The 18943-nt window shown below is 41.2% G+C and overlaps 1 protein-coding gene across 3 annotated transcripts in view; it reads right to left on the reverse strand.

Moving 5' to 3' along the window:
- Positions 1-18943, reverse strand: part of LOC124164227 (sodium-coupled monocarboxylate transporter 1-like) — a 46766-nt gene that overhangs the window by 24977 nt on the left and 2846 nt on the right. Inside the window, exon 1 of one of the 3 annotated variants that reach the window (XM_046541460.1) lies at positions 275-715. The exons of 1 other annotated variant lie outside the window; for it this stretch is intronic. In XM_046541460.1, the coding sequence (XP_046397416.1) occupies positions 275-453 (179 nt within the window). In that variant the 5' untranslated portion in view covers positions 454-715. Of the gene's footprint in view, positions 1-274; positions 720-18943 lie in introns of those variants that run through there. One more of the 3 variants, XM_046541462.1, reaches the window with a different exon arrangement.

The raw sequence follows: 18943 nt of genomic DNA on the forward strand, positions 1-18943 counted from the left end.
GAAGCCGTAAAACTCACAATTTTCAACCATTTATCTTAAAATTCCGCAATTTATTAATATCGCACCTGCCGCTTATCTTGGAGGGTATACCATGCCCCACACATCCCGGTATTAGTTCCACCTAACCCCCCTCCCAGCCTTAATTCCTAGCTGCGCCCCTGCTTGTGCCCCCCAGAAAAAAAAACAGGATCCGCCCTTGGCGACCACCATGCCATTTGCTTTGAGCTGATTGTTTGAAAAACGAAGTAGAGAATGCAAAAGTTATAAGACCAACCTCGAAATGAGAGACATGGAGACGGGAAAGACTCCCATCGACCTTCCACCCATCAGATACTCGGCCGTGGTGTTCTGCTTTTTCTTGGAGAAGAACGCGTAATAGGCGCCGATGAGCGCCGACAGCACCAACATCAAGGAAAACAAGAAATAATCGAGAACACCGAGCGAGGCAGCCATCTTGTGGGTCGAGTGTGCTTCTTCTATTGTTGAGTTGTGGCCGTAGTCCTGTCGTAGACGAGGGAACGGCGACCACTGGCAATAAACCACCAGGCGCGAGAGGGAGGCAATAAAGAAATCAGCACAGCCTGCAGCGATAGGAGCGATCGTGTGATTAGGCCGAGATGGTGGACGAGCAGTTGACAGCCATTGTGTGTGTGTGTGTCTGTAAACGGCCACTTCCTCGCGGCAATCAACGTCTCTCGAGAGCGAAATTGGGCTCTAGACTCAAATACATATATTCCACTAAAGGAGGGGTCCTGTGGGGCTCAGCGCCAACGTGTTATTCGTAGATTGCTTGAGCAATCATGAACTTATATCATTCACGGTGACACGGAGGACATCGTCTTAGAACCACACTATATTTTCAGTCCGGACAGAAGCGATAAGACGAGAGTGAGATTTTGCCAAACCGATGGGAATAGGAATTCGTATCTCTTCCGAACAATGAAGAATTTTAATAGATGCAAGTGGAGACTCAGAAGGCAAATCTCTCCCGTGCCAACTTAATTTATTTGCTTTCTCGCACAGGTTCATGAGCTAACATCCGCACCAATTGAGAGTACTTCCATGGTATTATATGAGTATGTAGATAGAAAATAAGCGGTTATATCAACAACTATGTATTCGTAAAAATAAAATAAATTATACAATTAAAATGATTTGAAGCCATCTACCAAAACAGTCCTCAGTTGTGCATCTATAGAATGTAGCAAAAGCCGGCAGAGATGCCCTCCCCGATGGGCTGGGCATGGGTACATCTACATCATACCCCGCAAGCCGCCTAAAAGGCGAGTGGCAGGAGGTGCTAGGAAACCAGCCGTGTACAAATAAAAATAAGGTGCTCTAAGGAAATCACGGCTAGCATTTATTGAAATCCTTTTTGGTTCGGGGGAAAAACGAATTCCCATATCTATCCGTTCGGCAAAATATCTCTCTTAATTAATCGCTTCTGTCGGACCTGGAAATATAGTGCGGATCTAAAATTATGTTCTCCGTGTCGCTCTTAAAGATATCCATTCTCAACAGGGGTGGAAACATATGGGGGGCGCGCGCCCACCCTTGCCGCCCGCATTGCCTAACGTTGCTGATCCACAATTGAAACATGTTTTATATCATAAGGTGGTATTGTCATGTGTATGCGTATTATCAGTTTAAATATAAGTTTCTTAAACTTTGTATGTAACTTAATTATTTGTCATTACGACGAAAGTAAAGGTAGTTCAAGATATATTTTGCGGCCCCCCTTGAGTTTTTTCTGTATCCGCTAATGATTCTCAATTGTTCAAACAATCTTAGCCTAGCGCGCAGCATCCGAGTCTCCAGCGGCTCCCAGCCTAATTCGCTTAACATCAGGGTAACGCTGTCTGTACGCCCGAAGCCGTTTTTGACGAACCGCGCAGCCTTTCTTTGTATTTTGTTCAGTTCGCGGATTAAGTCCTTCTGCACTGGATCCCATACACTCGCTGCATATTCAAGGTGCGGTCGGACGAGTGTGAAATAGCACCTTTCTTTTACTTTCTCATCCGAAAATCTTCCCACAATACGCTTGACGAATCCTAATTTCTTCAGGGCTATGCCGCAAATATTTCTTGTATGTGTTCCCCACAATAGGTTCGAGGGTATCGTAACTCCCAGGTACTTCACTTCGTCTGTTGCCTTTATCTTAATACCATTGACAGCATAAACATAGTTAAAGTTGGACGAACTCAGCACAAAATGTACCGACATGCATTTGCTCAGATCAAGTTCGAGTCCCCACTCTTGTATCCACAAATAAACGTTGCTTAAATATGATGATAGAATTTCATTGTCAGAGTGAACAATAATTTCGCGATAGATGACAGCGTCGTCAGCAAATAAACGTATGTTACTGCTAATTCGGGAGCAGAGATCATTAACGTATATAATGAACAAAAGTGGGCCCATTACGCTTCCTTGTGGAACACCTGATGCCACTTTTACATCAGAGCTGATTCTGTCAAGAACTACTGTCCGTTTATAATCACAGAGAAAGTCGCGTATCCAGTTTACCACTGTTTCGTTTAATCCGCATGACTGTAATTTGTACAAAAGTTTATTTTGAGGTACTGTGTCGAAAGCTTTCTTAAAATCTATAAGTAATACATCAGCTTGTCATTTCGATTCCCCGGATTTGAGAACGTCGCGAAGAAAGAGTGCGAAATGTGTTTCTCATGATCTACCTTTTCGGAATCCGTGCTGACAGGCAGGAAGAAGTTACAACTGTCCAAGAAAGTCATGATATTGCTGGGTATGTAGTGCCGATGTATACTTATTCAGCTCAGCGAATACGTAAAATCACTAATAGAAAGAGTAATAATCTCTTTCCACGCGATTGATACGCTAGTCATCAAGCTAACGTAAAGCGGGTTTAACCGCCACAAAAATTGTTCCTCGCAAAATACTTTCGTAGTAGCCTGTTACATGGCACAAGGAATGTATCATAAAAATGCCGAGGGTGTATCTTGAGTGGTTTGGTCTGCACGTTGATGAGTGAAAGGTTAAAATATATATAAATATAGTATCGTGTCCTGACTGACTGATCAACGCACAGCCCAAACTACTCAAGATATAGCAACGAAATTTTCACTATACAATCCTGAAGGAATGTATAATATGTCATGCACAAGTGCACTAAGATATGATTTTGTGAGAAGCACTTTTTGGGAAGTTTTCACTCGCTTTATGTTAACTAAATGACTGGCATATGAATAGATTTAATTCCGTGCGGTTCTTTTCTTTTACTCCTTTAAATTATTTCAACCACGAGCGGTCGATCGGGAAGCATGCTATCTTACGCTCGTTGGCTAAGCTAAAATTTCCCCGAGACTGACGAAGTAGTCGTCAAGTAAAATAGATGCCACTGGTGCCAAATAGGTCATGAACAACATTTTATCATTAATGTTTTTAGGTACTTTTCCTTTGAATTTTGTATTGAATAAAATTCTATTTATAAAACCGCTGCCTTTCTCTGTTCATCTATTGAATCAATACAAAAAATGTTGCGTGTAGCTAGTAGAGAGAGCATTTTTTAGCGGAGACATCATTACACGAAACGCTGTACGAAGACATTAGCTGAAAAATGCAAAGAAGAGACCGACATTAAAATGGCTTCTCATGTAATCCCTGCGAATACATCGGAGAATTATTAAGTTTAATGGAATACCAGTTTTCACCTATATCGTTTTCGGATGATTGCTTACTATTGAAAACATAAAAAATGCCAATAATCCACCATATTGCTTTAGTTTTATGAAGATTTGCTGACAAGGGGTGCACCAAGCTAACAGATTAATTGATTACAAATTATGTTGGCAATTAAAAATTTACATAAATAGCATTTTTCTCACCGTATTATTCACGATCAATGGTGCGAATTGGTGTCCCAACAAGTCGCTGATCGCGCAACGGCTATCTTCTACCTCTATCCTCTCATGCACACATTTTTTCTCCATTTTTAAATGTCTCCAACATGCACCAAGTAATCAAGTCACTGCATTTGTTTATCCATTGCGCGACACACCGATGTTCATAAACTGAAATAAGGCGATCCTTTAGCAAAGGTATAAGTCGTAACAGTGTGGAAGGCGTTTGAAATGACACAGGGGAAGTCTCATGGTATCGTTGTCAGCAAACGTTTAAAAGAATCATAGACTCGGTGTGGGGAGGAAATAACGTTGTACCCCGAGCATCGAGGAAGAAAGTAAAGCGCCCAGGAACTGAAACTAAAGACCTCATTACTTAAGACAAGGACAGCAGGCGAGATGACAGGAAGGCAAAGGACAGTAAACCGAAGTGGTTATCGACAAGTGGCGTTGTAGTTTTCCCGCGCAAATAGAAAAAAAGACATCGGAAAATAAATTATTTTAAATTTATTCATGTGAATTATTAAGGTTAAAAAATAATTTGATTATAATCCCAATAATGGGGAACTTGCATGAATTTTTTTTATTTCATAAGCGGACAGAAAATTATTTTCTGAATACAACAAAGAAAACCGCATGTAAATCTGAGTTTTCGTTCGCGAGATATTTAATGATAAATATAACGAATTTTAAAGCGCGGGAAAAACTCCCTCACCCCCCAAGCCACTGCCGACGAAGCCTCGATGACGTCAAAGGTGCCTAAACATCACGCGAAGCTATTGTTGTGATTGTTTGTAATAGTTGCCAGCAGTTGTGAGAGCTTCGTTTGTTAGACGTGTTGATTATTTTATATTTAAAGATAAATATCCGACGATAGAGGCTTGGAAGCCCTCGTATTTTGCATTATTTATAATATTAATATCTGAGTAAGGGCATAAAATATAAAACTGGAGCAGTTAAACCAAAAATTTGATAATACCTAAATAACATCGTTGTAGGAGTCTGAGCCACGGCCATTGGAAGGGGGATACGTTAATTGTAAGTTGATGTTATCGACGGCATATCATTCATTTAAGTATGTAATTAGAACGATTTTGATGTTTACTAATGTCCGCTTAGCTTTTATATACAATAACTTCATCCGTTTATTCGTAGGTACCGGAGAATTCGTCGTTTAGGACTGTCTGTGCTTGTATTATGGGGTGAATTCCAGTCAATGCAACTTTTGCTCGCTGATTGGAGACATCTAGGAACATTTTTGTGCCAAAATAGTGTTATTTTCAACGTGACATCTCCCGTTAAGCAACTGCTAATAATCACAGTGCCAGTGGTTGTAATGCACAAAGTTTGACAAGGTTGAAAAATATCGGCCAAGAGTTATCAGTGTTCCATCGTGATTGAATTGTAAAAAGTGATATTACGCTATCGATAAATGTCTAACAGTAGTGTAAAAATTGTTAGTGGCGTGCTAATCTCCGTTGTTCACCGTAGATATGACATTTCACGATCACGCTATTGAAATAAAAACTGTGTGTGAAGTTTGTTATTCCATTATTTCAACGAATAGTGGTGAGAAATGTCACTTGTGTGGGCTAATTTAAGGGTTTAAATCAGTGAATAAATAGTTTTTTTCCATCATAACGAGTTCTGTTATTGTAAGTTGTACGTGATGAATATAAGAATGTGATAGTGACATCCAGTTTTTGATAAGAGTATTTGCCTATTTCCCACTATATTTTTATGGTATATGCTAGTATATTGTTTATGGGTTTACCAATATTATTGATATAGGTTGTAGCTTGCGTGTTGGCAGCGGAACCGATTCGCGATCTCACATGTGGATTGTGTGCAGACTGTTTTGCTATGAATTCGTACCGTAGGACGGATAGGACTACCTTCTCCGTTAATCCGGCGTTGCCAAATTCAACAGCACAGCTTACTCTAATGCCAACAGCACAGCTTACGATCGTTATCCTCCAGTATTACAAGTTTCTTTTACAACTCGATTTGCCGCCGACGTATAGCAATAATTTGTCTTAACAAATTCCATGAGGGTCGTGGCATCAATTTTTGGTGTCCTAAAAAAAGGCTGGTGCCCTAACACCCTATGCCACACGCCTTTTAGGCGGCTTGCGAGGTATTATGTAGACGTAGATGAATTTCAGGTGTACTATTCGAACGAGTGGCAACGTTATCATCCATTTTTCTGATAACCAAAACACACGAAGTGAAACACTTGTACTTCATCATCCCGATGCCGCATTATTAATATCCCAAGTAATAATCTAGGCACAATAGCAATAGGAAAACTTGCCCAAGAATAACAGAACAAAATAAAGTGACGATAAGCGGCTAAATACTCCCTCAAAACAAATTTTACACCATGCGCTCAGCGCATTTCCCTACTCCCTACGGTTGTTTAGGCACCTATGACGTCACGCCTGGCCTCGGCAACGCTCGGGTGTCTTCGCGCAGTGGTCGGCTCAGAGAAATTTTTCTCGATTTTAAATGCAATTTTTTTATTTCTTTTGATGTTGAATGGAGAAACTGAAGGTATTTTTGCGAGCTAATGTATCCATTTGACTTATTCAAAATAGTTTTTAGAGCAATCTACGACCCATGCAAGTTCCTCATTCATTCTGCACCAAAATTCCATCTTTATTAAATACACCAAAGTATGAAGTTGGCCATGAAAACATATTTGACTTAGCCGGGATCCGAACCCGGATCTCCCGATTGCCGGTCAGGTGTGTTAACCGTGGTTTGTAAACCAGGTGTGTTATCCCGGCTAAGTCAAATATTTTTTCATGGCGAACTTCATCCTTTGGCGTATTGAACGTTGCACCCGTGCGCTTGACTGCGTACAAAGTCACGTGTCTTGGGATCTTCGATCTTTTTCAGTTAGGAGGCAACCGGCGCACATTGGGCTTAAATCGAAAAAAGCTGGCCAAAAATGATTTTTTCATTTTTAAATTTGGAAAAAACGAATATATTTACAAATCACAGTATAATCAGTGATCATAATACTGAAATAATTTTATTTCTAAGTATGTTTTTTGAACAGGAGACGTCTGTCAGTTTACTATAAAATGATGACAAAATTTGTTTTTTTCCATTTTTTTAAATCGACTGATGCTTTTTTGCTACTGCTAGGGTATGTTTTATCATGTCTAAATTTAAATCAACTCATAATAAATATTAACATTTTAAGAATCTATTGTAGTGAAATTTTGAATTTTAATCATAATTTTAATTACATTAACATTAAAATGTCCCATTTTCACGTGTTTTTAACATAGTGTAGAGGAAAACTTTATGTTTTTCACTTTGCTTCACAAAGATTTTTGTACCGCAGTATAAAACAAACTGTTAACTTTAATTCTCAAATGATAAAACCTGCCCCATTTTTGCCACCCCACCTCTCCTATCAAGTTATGTGCGTGAATGTCCAACCGCCCGTCGCGGTGGTTAGACACCAACATTTATTCCGAACTTGGTTTAGTCGAGGATAATTCTCTAAAAGTGAGACGAAATTACAGTTTTCTACACTTGCAAACATTTAAAATTCTATATTCGTCTTACTGTTAAAAGTTTTCAGTGATTACGATTAACATTACGATTTCCATCAAAAGACATATTATGGACTCAACGATTGCGCCGGAAATTCAGAAGTTTGTCTCGGAAGGCGGGTGGCTGCAAGGTATTCTATTATAATTCTAGAAAAACCCAATTCCCAATTCAAAAACCAATCCAAACCCAATGCAAAAACCCACTATGCACTCACATATTCTGCTATCCGCACTCTCCTAGGTCTTTTATTGCTCCCTTTAGCTCAAACACTGAAGGGCAATACGAGTAGCCGAGCGCCGCGGCACTACCCTACCGACCGCGACCGCGTTAATCCCTATTGTGCTCGTAAACCCAACCTTCGTGTTTCAAAAGATATACGAAACTTACTTTTATTGAAGGAGCCATGCAATTTCTGATGAGGACAGTGACGGCTGGCAATCCGATTGAAAACTGGCACTGGGCTGGTAAATTTATTCTTTATGTTTTCTTATGTTCAGTAGATAATTTTAACGGTTCATAAATAATTTCATATGGTATGTTTTCCGCGGCATTTTTTTTTTTTCAAAATATAAATTGTACGCTGGGTGATATCTTATGTATGTCTTCTCAGAAAAAATGTTGACACAAAGTTCAACTGTTAGTTGACTATATTATCAATTAAGTTTAAAAAATTATTTTATGCATTTCTCATGGACTTTTTTTTATTTAAATAATTACATTTAATGCTAAAATACTTATTTTTTTTGTTGCTAACTATTATTTTCAATTCAATTTTCCATCTCTACTGAAGCTGTCCGAATAGTCGATTTTTGCGTTTTTTCAGTCTCCACGAATTTGTTTAAAAAAACTCCCGTGGCAAAATTTTCGGCAAAATGTCATTAGATTCACGTTATATAGCTTAAAAAATAGTTTGAAACATTTCATCGAGCTACTTATAAAAATATGGAAGATATGATTTTTGGCCAGCTTTTTTCGATTTCAGCCCACCGTGCGGCGTCTGGTTAAGAGGTTAGTAAGTTCCGCCACGATTATCTAATCGTTTTTCCGAGTCGGACCTATGCCATTACTGTTTCATTCTCGTATTTAAAATGTCATTAAAATTGCTGCGTTGAGTGTCAATGATAATTCATGAGATCTATTCTCTATTTAGCTTTATTCCGCCTACGATCATGATACTCTTCAAAGAAACTTGAGTTAGAAGAAAGTGTTTTGGTGGCATCTTCTTCTCTACTTTGTGTGCATTATTCGTTCTTGCCAAAGGCACGAGGATAGCTGGTATATTCACTTTTAGATTTCCAATCTGACCCTCATTGTTTCCGATTAATCAATTACACGGGTCCGATTACTACTTTGCAGTAAAATACTACTAAATTGTTCATCATTAAGTACAGCGTACAGTTAAATATTGTCCGAACGTCTCAAGGGCGTACCCACAATCAAAACTAGGGGGGGAAATCCATGGTCGTGCAAGTTATGACATTTTAGCATAATAAAGGTGAATAAAACCAACATTGTAAGAAAATTATAACAGCGCTTTATTAGTTTATAAAATTATTTGCTTGAAAAAAATTATTTTAGCTAGATGTCTCATACTAATATAATTTTTCGTGGGTTTAAAGAAAATTTGTTGAAAACGTTCTTTTCAATCCGGTCCTCATTTTCCTCAAAGACTTGCGATGTTTGCTTCTGAGGAAGATGGGGTCCAGCTTCCCCCACCTGCCCCTCGCTGGGTACGCATGCACAGTGCGGGTACAGCATCAAATGATCCGTCAGTGAGACTTGATCCGTGGAACCCACTACACCACCGGAACGATTGTGCTAAGAGGCAGTGGATTCGGGGGTCCCAGGTCGGGCCCCGCAAAGGATAAGCTCTCGAGGACCGGGAACCAAGTTCCGAGACTTATACGCCCGTGCCGCTCGAGAGGGGGAGGGCAGAGGAAGGAAAAAGGAAGGGAGGCATCGCCGCGATGAGAGCCCGACGACACCTCCAGGGGAAGGATAGGAAAGGAAGGGAGGGGACGAGGAATCCCGCACCGTCACAAAGGCGGGCGGGCCCTACTAAAAGCGAAACCAAGCTTACGCAATTAATATTCCAACAATCTTGGAGGGCCATTCTATGAGGAAGAATGATCCAACGATCAAATCGTTAGTTGTGCTATGAGGCAGTGGATTCGGGGGTCCCAGGGCGGGCCCCGCGAGGATACAACTCGAGGACCGGGAACCAAGACTTATACGCCCGTGCCTCTCGAGAGGGGGAGGAAGAAAGGAAAAAGGAATGGAGGCATCGCCGCGATGAGAGCCCGACGACACCTCCAGGGGAAGGACGGGGAAGGAAGGGAGAGGACGAGGAATCCTGCACCGTCACAAGGCGGGCAGGTCCTACCATCAGCGAAACCAAGCATTCGCAATTAATATACTAACGATCTTGGAGGAGTATTCTATGAGGAAGAATAATCCAACGATCAAATCGTTAGATTGTGCTATGAGGCAGTCTCAATACCCAATATGTCGTCTGTGTTCACAGATGTCCCGACGAGAGTAAACTCCGTTCTAGATGAGTCGTGGGCTCAGTGGCGCCGACTCCATGGGGCTTGAGGTGGCCCGAGCCTCCACAAAAATTTGTTGAGAGTGTGAGGAAAAAATGTGTCAGGCTTGTCGATTCTCCCCGGAGTGCCCAGATATCGAGATTCGAGATTCGAGTTATCAGGGTTCTATTGTTGATCATATGACTCTTCTAAAATGCTTAAAACACTTAAAACTCACTACTTATGAAATTTCCCGGGGAAAGATCCCCGGTTTGGGCCCCCCCAATATTTTTTGTAAGTCGGCATCCCTGCGTGGGCGAAGCATTCTTCGGAGAATATGGGGAAGACTTCGTTGCTGAATCTTTTGCGCGTTGCCCTAATGCGACGGACATTATTATTTCCCCTGTATTAGGGTCATATGGCTTTTAAAATTCACGGTTGCATGAGAGCATTACGAGGGCAACATTTTGGAAGACAAGTAGTTCCTGAACTGGCCGCTTTCAGACGCCAATGAGCTTTGCGTGATTTTTTTCCGCCACTGTACACAAGACTTGATGGGAAACAAAATGAGAAAATGTATACTGAAGGAGTTTACAAATTAAACTGCAGGACCGGTGGCAATCGGTACTTAGGAGAAACGGGAAGAGCCATTTGGTCGAGGATGGAGATGGAGCCTCCATTAAACGGGGTCACGACCAATGGTGCAGCATAGAGGAGGCCCAATTCCATCCCATATTAGGCTGAGTTCTGTTGACACTTCAGTCTCATTTTAATCAGCTTTAAAAATGTCCGCGGCGTGGTGGTGATGCGATCTACATTTTTCTAATATTTTGCCGTGTGGTCTTTGTAATTTCTAGGAATAGGATTGGGGATTTATGACTTTGATAAATCACATCACCATGAATATAAATTTCGGTTGACTCCCGTAACAATTCCTTATTTCACCGTGAAACTCGCATCAATTTGTCCGAAAGCGACAAATACATATTAAGTCGTTCCCTTAATTTTGTTATATGATATAAATTGTTTCTGAAGTTAGCTTGGGTACAGTCTATTATAGAATTGAAGCACGCTAGTAATTGCAACACAGATGAAGGAAGAAAGATTAGCACATCCTGGCAAACAGTTCTCTCCTGATAAGAAAGAAACTTCCAAAAAGGCCCGAACATACCCTCATCTCCTGCTCACTCCAGTCACCATGATGATGTAAACACTCGGTATGCGATAAAATCACATCATTTGCCATAAGGAATTCTCCAGCATCGAGGACGAATCTTCGGTATTTTAATACTTGACGAGGGAAATAACACAAAAATTTTTTCCGTAAATCCGTGGACTACGAAAGTTTACACCAATTGACGAAAAATGAAATGAAGTTTTTACAAAATTCATTTCTGTCTTTTAAAAAAATCAGTAGACTCCAATATTAGTCAACAACCCTATGATTGGTTTGACGCAGCTCTCCATTCCCCTCTCATAGCCTTTTTTATAGCAACGTATTTTTTTCATTTCTATCCTTTACAACCTATCGTATGGAACTCATTCGGGGCCAACCCTTGCCCTTTTTCCCATCCACCTGTCCTTCTGTGATAGTTAACATCAGGCCATCATGCATCATAATGTGGCCAACTAAGTAGTCCCGCCTTCCCATTAAGATTTTTAGAAGACTTTTCTTTTCGCCCACTCTTCTTAGCACTTCCTCCTGTCGATTGATCCATTTCATCTTCATCATACCAATATTTTTTTATGTTTCTCAAATATTGTATTTCACGGTGCTTTCTGGAATACAAGTATTTAACATAATTGAAGTAAAACAAGACGGGTCTCCAACGAATCTCCATAAGAACCCATGCTGTCAACTGAATGTGGAACGTTATCCAGCAGCCTGCATCATATCGGCGCTCAGATACACGCACCAAGGTGGCCTCACAAAGCGGCAGAACCAGAACGACGTCACACTGAGTTTTCTCATCATTCATACTTCGCCGTCGCGATTTCGCGCGATTGAAAATTTTCACTTTTCATTTAATCGCTAACAATAGATATCGTCATTTAAAAATCTGAAAGCGTGAAATGGGTACTCCAGGAGTAATAATCTTTCGATTTAGGCAATAAAGAAATAATAGGAAACCACCCTATTACACCATTTTGGCGCTCTATTACGTATGGTTGCATACGCTGTCAGGATGCCTGCCGGCTGAGCGGAAGATTGGTAACACTGTTCTCCATAAGGCCTGCACTGTCAACTAAACGTGGAACGCTCAGGTAGCAGAGTAGCCTGCTAGCAGGTAGCGCTTGGCTTAAATAAGGATTGTTAATACCCTATCAACGAAGGAAACTTTCCGACATAAGGAAAATTTAATTTGTGATTATTAAGAGATGTTTCCCTGGGCTTTGTGTCTCATGCATGCATTGGTAATCTCAAACGATGTAAAACTCCTGACTCCTAGTATAAAATCTAGGTCCCTGTGACGTCACGTGGAGTGGAATCGCATGGGCGCCAATCTGGCCTTTTTCAAATGAGGTTAAAATTGACCATTAACATTCGTCTAAACTGAGAGTTCTAACTCCAAATAATTTGTATATTATGAAAACCTACACTAATGGTGGATGACGAATCGCAATCAGTGCCTTTCGTTTTCTTTGATGAAGGAAACTACCCTATTGCTAAATAATCCCGCCATTGCGGCTCTAGGAGCCATAGGAACTCCCAAGCCTTTCCACTGCTACAAGGCTGTAACACAAAGGAAAGGGTTATGTTTATGATAAATATAAATGTGCTATGCGTTAAGCTAGTAAATGGAAGTAGAACTAAATTGCAGAGGTTATCTTGAAAGAATTAAAACGTGCAATTTAATGATAGCTGATTATGAAAAATCAGGATGAAGAACAATTACGTCAGGAAATTTTAACCCTGGAGAGTTGATGTGAGTATGAACCGTAATCACTGATGATGTTTAGGTCGAAAACGCACCATTTTAAAATCAAAGGAGCTTTGAGCCAAGCGATCCGATTGGCCGCGAGTTTGCTCTGTTGCCGGATGCCTTTGATACACTAGGTGGGGGCAAAGCCCCCGCGGACCCTCCTCCACCCCCCTAGGTTATAGGCTCGTAGCCTTTTTCCTAGGGGCCGCTTTTTCAGCCTTTATATGGATTTCAAATGCCGACTCACTCGTCTGCGCTTTGCGCATTGTGATTCAATTTTGCCCCGGCTTTCGCCGGGCTAGTGTCCCCCTCACCTCCCGCAAGCTGCGGCAGGATCATTGGGATCGGCATTAGGCTGTTCATTCGTTGGTGCATCTTGGTAATTTTGACTGGCGTATTTGTATTTCAGGATTTTTATCATAGTAGCTTTTGTTGTGTGAAAAATTTCTGATTTCAATATTGATTTTCTATTCAATGGTAAGCTATGCTCAGTTAATTTGTCTATTAGAGGACCCCTTGTGATTTGTAGATTTTTGCATTTTGCTAGCAAGTGCCAGGCCGTTTCTTCATTGTTTCTGCAGAAAGTACAGCTAGCTGTATCCGTCAAGTTAAAAGATGTGAGTTTGTAATTAAAATCTCCATGCCCTGTGAAGAATTGCACGGTGTGGTAGCTTAGATATCTGGATTTTACTCGCAGTCGATTGCGCACGTCATCAAAATAAAAGACGTCTCTCTTCCTTTTTCGGAGCGTTCCCACTGACTCTGCCATTTCCGTATCGTTTCTTCCCTATGCACTTTTCTTCTTATTCCGCTGTCTGCGTTCGTTAACTTGTCTTTAAAAATTTTTAGTCGTTCCTCGATTAAAAGATCGATCGGGATGCATCCCGCTAACACGCATAAACACTCGCTAGACACTGTACGGTATGCTTTCGTAACAATAAGTAAGGCCAGTCTTTGAGCTCTCAGTAGCTTTTCTCTGCTTTTCTTTCGTAGGTGGATTTCTTTTCCCCAGGCTTCACACGCGTACAGAATGATTGGTTCAGCGACACCGGTATACAGTTTTCGTAGCGATTCACAAGAGTACCCTTGATTTTCTTTAGCCAGTCGTCGAAGAGGAACAAAAACTTCTTTAATTCTTTTTATCACATTGTCACAATGGTCGTTGATTTTCAGGCCTTCAGTTATTGTAATACCTAGATATTTAATTGTTCTACTGTATTTTATTGTAATTCCGTCCATTTTTATTATAGGTTTTCTTGTTAGCTTACCTTTCAGTAGAGTGCACTCTGTTTTGGCCAGGGAGAAGCTCAGTTTTTTCGATTTGCCCCAGTTGCTTGTTATTGCTAAAGAGTCGTTTGCTTTCCTTTCAATCTCTTGCCTGCTATTACCTTTGATTAGGATTAACGCGTCGTCTGCATATGCCAGGATATTGGAATCTTCTGGTAGTTTGATATTTAAAAAGTCATTAAATAAAATATTCCAGTATAGAGGGCCTAGTACGGACCCCTGTGGGCATCCTTTGGTAAGATTTTTATCATGAGTAATACCATTTATTTCCAGTTTGGTGTCTCGATTGTTAAAATAATCCCTTGTGACGTTAAAAATACTCTTCGAAACATTCTGTGTCAATAGTTCATTTAAAATATTGGGCCACCACGCGTTATCGAAAGCACCTGCGATGTCCAAGAAGATGCCTAGAACGTATTTTTTCGATGATTCTTCCGTAATTGAAATGACTTTATTAATTGCGTCGATAGTCCCCTTGCCTGGCATGAATCCGTATTGGTTTTGGTTAAAGTAGTTCTTTTGCTCGAGCTCGTGATTTAATTTTTTCGCTATTAGTTTTTCATAAATTTTTCCAAGCACTGGTAGGAGGGTAATCGGACGGTAGGCCTTTGGGTCCTCGGGGTCTTTGTTCGGTTTTGGAAAGATTTTTAGCACTCCTAATTTCCATTCGGTGGGGAAGATTTCGCGTTTTAGTAGTTCATTATACATTTCCAGCATTTCGTTCATGATCAGGGGATAGGCGTGCTTTACTACTTCCACTTTAATACCATCGTGCCCGGGGGCTTTTTTGTTTTTCAGACCATTTATTATTTCTGTTAGCACATTTAACTCGAAGGGCGTTGCACTTTCACCAGTGGTTAGTTTATTTATAGTTTTTGCGCGTATTTCACTTTGCTCATTTGATTCGTTTACTTCGTGGTCAGAGGGTAGGAGCGTGTCTAGTAGTAACATAATTGTTTCATCGTCGTTATTGGTAAATTCACCGTTGCGTTTTTTCAGTGTATGAATTGTAATAGTTTTGTTTTTATTTCTGAGTATTTTATAAGCACTTCCCCACGGGTCGTCGTTACCAGCACTGATAATTTTTTCCCAACTCGTTTGCTTAGCCAGTTTTATTTCATGGGCGTATTTATTTCTTGCGTGTGCGTATTCGTTTCGCCAGATTACCAAGTTATGAGCTTCGATGAGTAACTTTTCCCTGTATTTCTTCTTCGTTTTTCTGCACTGTTTACGTAGATAAGCTAATTTATTGTTCCACCATGGTATTCTTCTTTCTTTGGGTTTCATTTTTGGGATAGATTTTACGCAGGCTTCAGTCAGTATTTTAGTAAGAGTTTGCACCTCGGGGTTAGATTTGAATTCACTTTCACTAATTTCGATTTCTTGTTTGAACTTAGCCCAGTTCGCTTTAGACAAGTTGAAGATGTTATTACTTGTTGGAAATGGTAATGTATTTCCTTGATCGTAATACACTTCAAAAGTAATTAAGCGATGGTCACTAAGGGTTTCCACTTCTTGCACCTTCCAGTTTCTCACTTTGCCTGTGAGACCTTTGGACAAGGTCAAATCAATATTCGTCGTAAAACCATTCGGGCTCTCGTACGTCGTCAGTAAGTTAAAAACATTTTCAATCGTCAATTCGTAAAAAAGGATAAAATCTTCAAGCTTTACCCCGCGGTCGTCAGATTTTTCGTTATACCACATCGTTGATTTGGCGTTTGCGTCACAGGCTAAAATCATGTTCCGGTGTGGGAAGGTCGTTAAAAATCTTTCTATTGCTGTGAGATAGATTTCGATAGGGTCGGAGAACTGGAAGTAGCTATTTATTAACGTTATTTCTGGGTTTCCTGGGGTATTTATTGTCACTGTCACAGTATTCTTATTAGTGTGTTGCGTAATTATCGTGGCATTCACTTGGGGATTTATTATTATAGTGCTTGCCCATACATGCTTCTCATTTGGTTTATTCAACACTATACCCGTGGAAAAAGGGACTTTGCCGTTGACGGAGTACGGTTCTTGAATCATCAACACGTCGATTTTTAACTCGGTGCACAAATTTTCCAAATTGGCAGTAGCTGCGTGACTCCGTCCGGCGTTGACCTGGCCTATTTTAATTTTATAAGGGTGTCCCGCCATACCCAAGTCTTTGGCACTCCTGTTCTTTGGCTTTGATGAAGAAAGGGCACTGCCTATCCCCTGATCTATGCTCACTTGGTTTATCCGCGGAGGAGCAGTGGAAGCACTTAGGTTTTTCTTTTGTTTTATTGCATTCCTCTAGCTTGTGTTTTCCTGAGCAATGGGCACATATTTCCTCGGTTTTCCTACACGCTGATGTTTTATGGCCGTAGGCCTGGCACTTGTAGCATCGAAGAATGGAGATGTAATCTTTTATTTTACAACTGCTCCATTCGAGAAACAATTTTTCTTTTTCGATTAGTAAATGGCGTATCTCCATACTACATTCATAGATCCAATGCTCCTTGTCCGTGTCGTTTGCTTTCAGTTGATGTACCTTTTTAAAATTATTTTTAAATTCACTTTCACTAAGCTGTAATCCGATGTTTTGACGGTAAATTTTGTCAGTAACCGTATCGACGTCTAGATGTTTCGGCACGTCATAGATCATAATTTGTGGTTTCCTTTTTTCGATTTTTTCAACGATGAACCCTTTGTCTTTTAATTTTTCGCAGTTTATCATTTTAGGAATATGGTATTCTTTTTCTAATTCCACTAGAATCCCTTTTTCCACGTTTCTGCTCCTTTTAACATTCACTCCTATTTCCGCTGGTGTCACTGTCTTTTTGAGTAATTCCTGTATTTCCTTGCTTGTTTTATCCTTATTTTCATGTTTAATAATAATGAGCTGCGGTGCGGGTTTCAAAGACGTAGTAATTCCCGTAACTTTTGGTTTTTGGGGATGAGTCGGAGCCTGGGTTTGTATGATTTCTGAAAATGATTTTGTTTTTGTTTCGCTGGTGCTTTTATTTTCCTGGATCAATTTCACAATTTCCTTTCGCTCTTCACTCCTACCCTCTAGTTTGGCATTAGCGATGGTAAGCTTTAAAGCTAAATTTTCGATTTCGCGTAGACGCTTGGTGTGTTCATCTAAGTTATATTTTGAAAATTTCCCGTTTTTATGCTGGCTCTTGAGACCCGTTTGTATTTGCACTATTAGTTCTTTTATTTGCTCGAAGTTCTCCATGGAGTCCTCGCTTACGGAGATTTCACTGTCACTTAAATCATCCCTAGACTTTTTAGGAGTTTTTCCATCCGATTCCTCGTTTTCGCTTCGACGTCCTCTCTTCTCGCTATTGGGTGTTTCCGTATTTGGAGGCGTGCGGGCCAGAATGTTTGACCGGCGAAAGGTCTTGGCCTTCTCCGTTTCCTCCATCGCGTCTTCTCGGGAAGTAGCCATACTACAATATAGTTTTTTACTCGATGCAAGGGGTTCCCCACCTCTGGGGAACCGCGGGAGCTCCCGGTTGTTTTTACACTAGTTTGGGTGAAGTAATCCGTCGAACAAGGGAAAAAATTCACTACACTGGGGAATTTGGACTGGGGAGGGAATCCCGGGCGAGGCGACGATCTGATGATGGTGACCTGGGGACGGTGATCCTTGAGGGGGGAATCCCGGGCGAGGCGGTGAAAGATGATGATGCTGCAGATGAAGCTGGGGGATGGTGATCCTGGTGGGTCCTGGGGGGAAGGCCCCTAGGGACCTGGGACGATGATCCTTGGGACCTGGGACGATGGGGAGTGGTCGAAACTATGTACCAAAAAGCCTGTAAAAAAGTCACTCACACACACACGCACGCACACACACTCTCCTCGCTGCAAAAGGCAGTCCAGAGCTCACTCACACACAATCTGCATAAATTGCAGTTCTGGGTCCCTGTCCCACTGTCCCTTGCGACGCGCGCTTGCCCTCTTAGCCGGCCGCGGGAGCTTATTGCAGAGCCGGCTCTGACTGATGGCCCGCGGCACGTTGCCCGGCCTCAGGCCTCGAGGAGGCGGGGCAAGCCCAAGATGTTAAAAAATGGCCAAAGATAGGTATTCAAGGTCCAGTAGTTCAGAGAAATCTGTCCCTCCAACTGACTATTAGTTCAGTTCAGTTTGCACACGAATTACAGTTCGCACAAGACGCACGCAAAAGCGCAAAACAACAGGCGAGCGAAATCAACCTGTTGGGCCCTGCCTTTGATACATTGCGATCTCCGGCAGGTAATTGATTCGAAGTCATGAATTGACCAGATCAGCCGGCAACAGGGTAAACTCGTGGCTAATCGGAGCGCTGGGCTCTGTTGCAACTTAAAAGCAGCACTTGAAAATCCTATCTCCAGTTCTCCGGGCCCATGGTATCATGTCATTTTTCCCCACCTTAGGCACATCGATAGAGTCAGCATTAGACATCACAGTATGGTTCGGTTTTGTAACGTATACGTGCTTACTTGTCTCTTTCTCCATGCATACCGCAACCACTCGCCCGTGACACAATGCGTGTAATTTTTTCCAGTGGCGCAGCGAGGAGGGGTTTTAGTGGATAAACCCCCCCCAGAGTTCAGAGAAATTTTTAAGTTTGATCCATTTTACTTAATTGGATAGATATTACTAATAGAATAGTGTAAAGATTAATAAAATATCCCTCAGAAAGCCGTAAAACTCACCATTTTGAACCATAAATCTAAAAATTCCTCAATTTATTAATCTCGCACCTACCGCTTATCCTGGTGGGTATTCCATACCCCCACACACCCCG

Source organism: Ischnura elegans, chromosome 8 (genome assembly GCF_921293095.1).
Source record: "Ischnura elegans chromosome 8, ioIscEleg1.1, whole genome shotgun sequence".
NCBI classification, from domain to species: domain Eukaryota; kingdom Metazoa; phylum Arthropoda; class Insecta; order Odonata; family Coenagrionidae; genus Ischnura; species Ischnura elegans.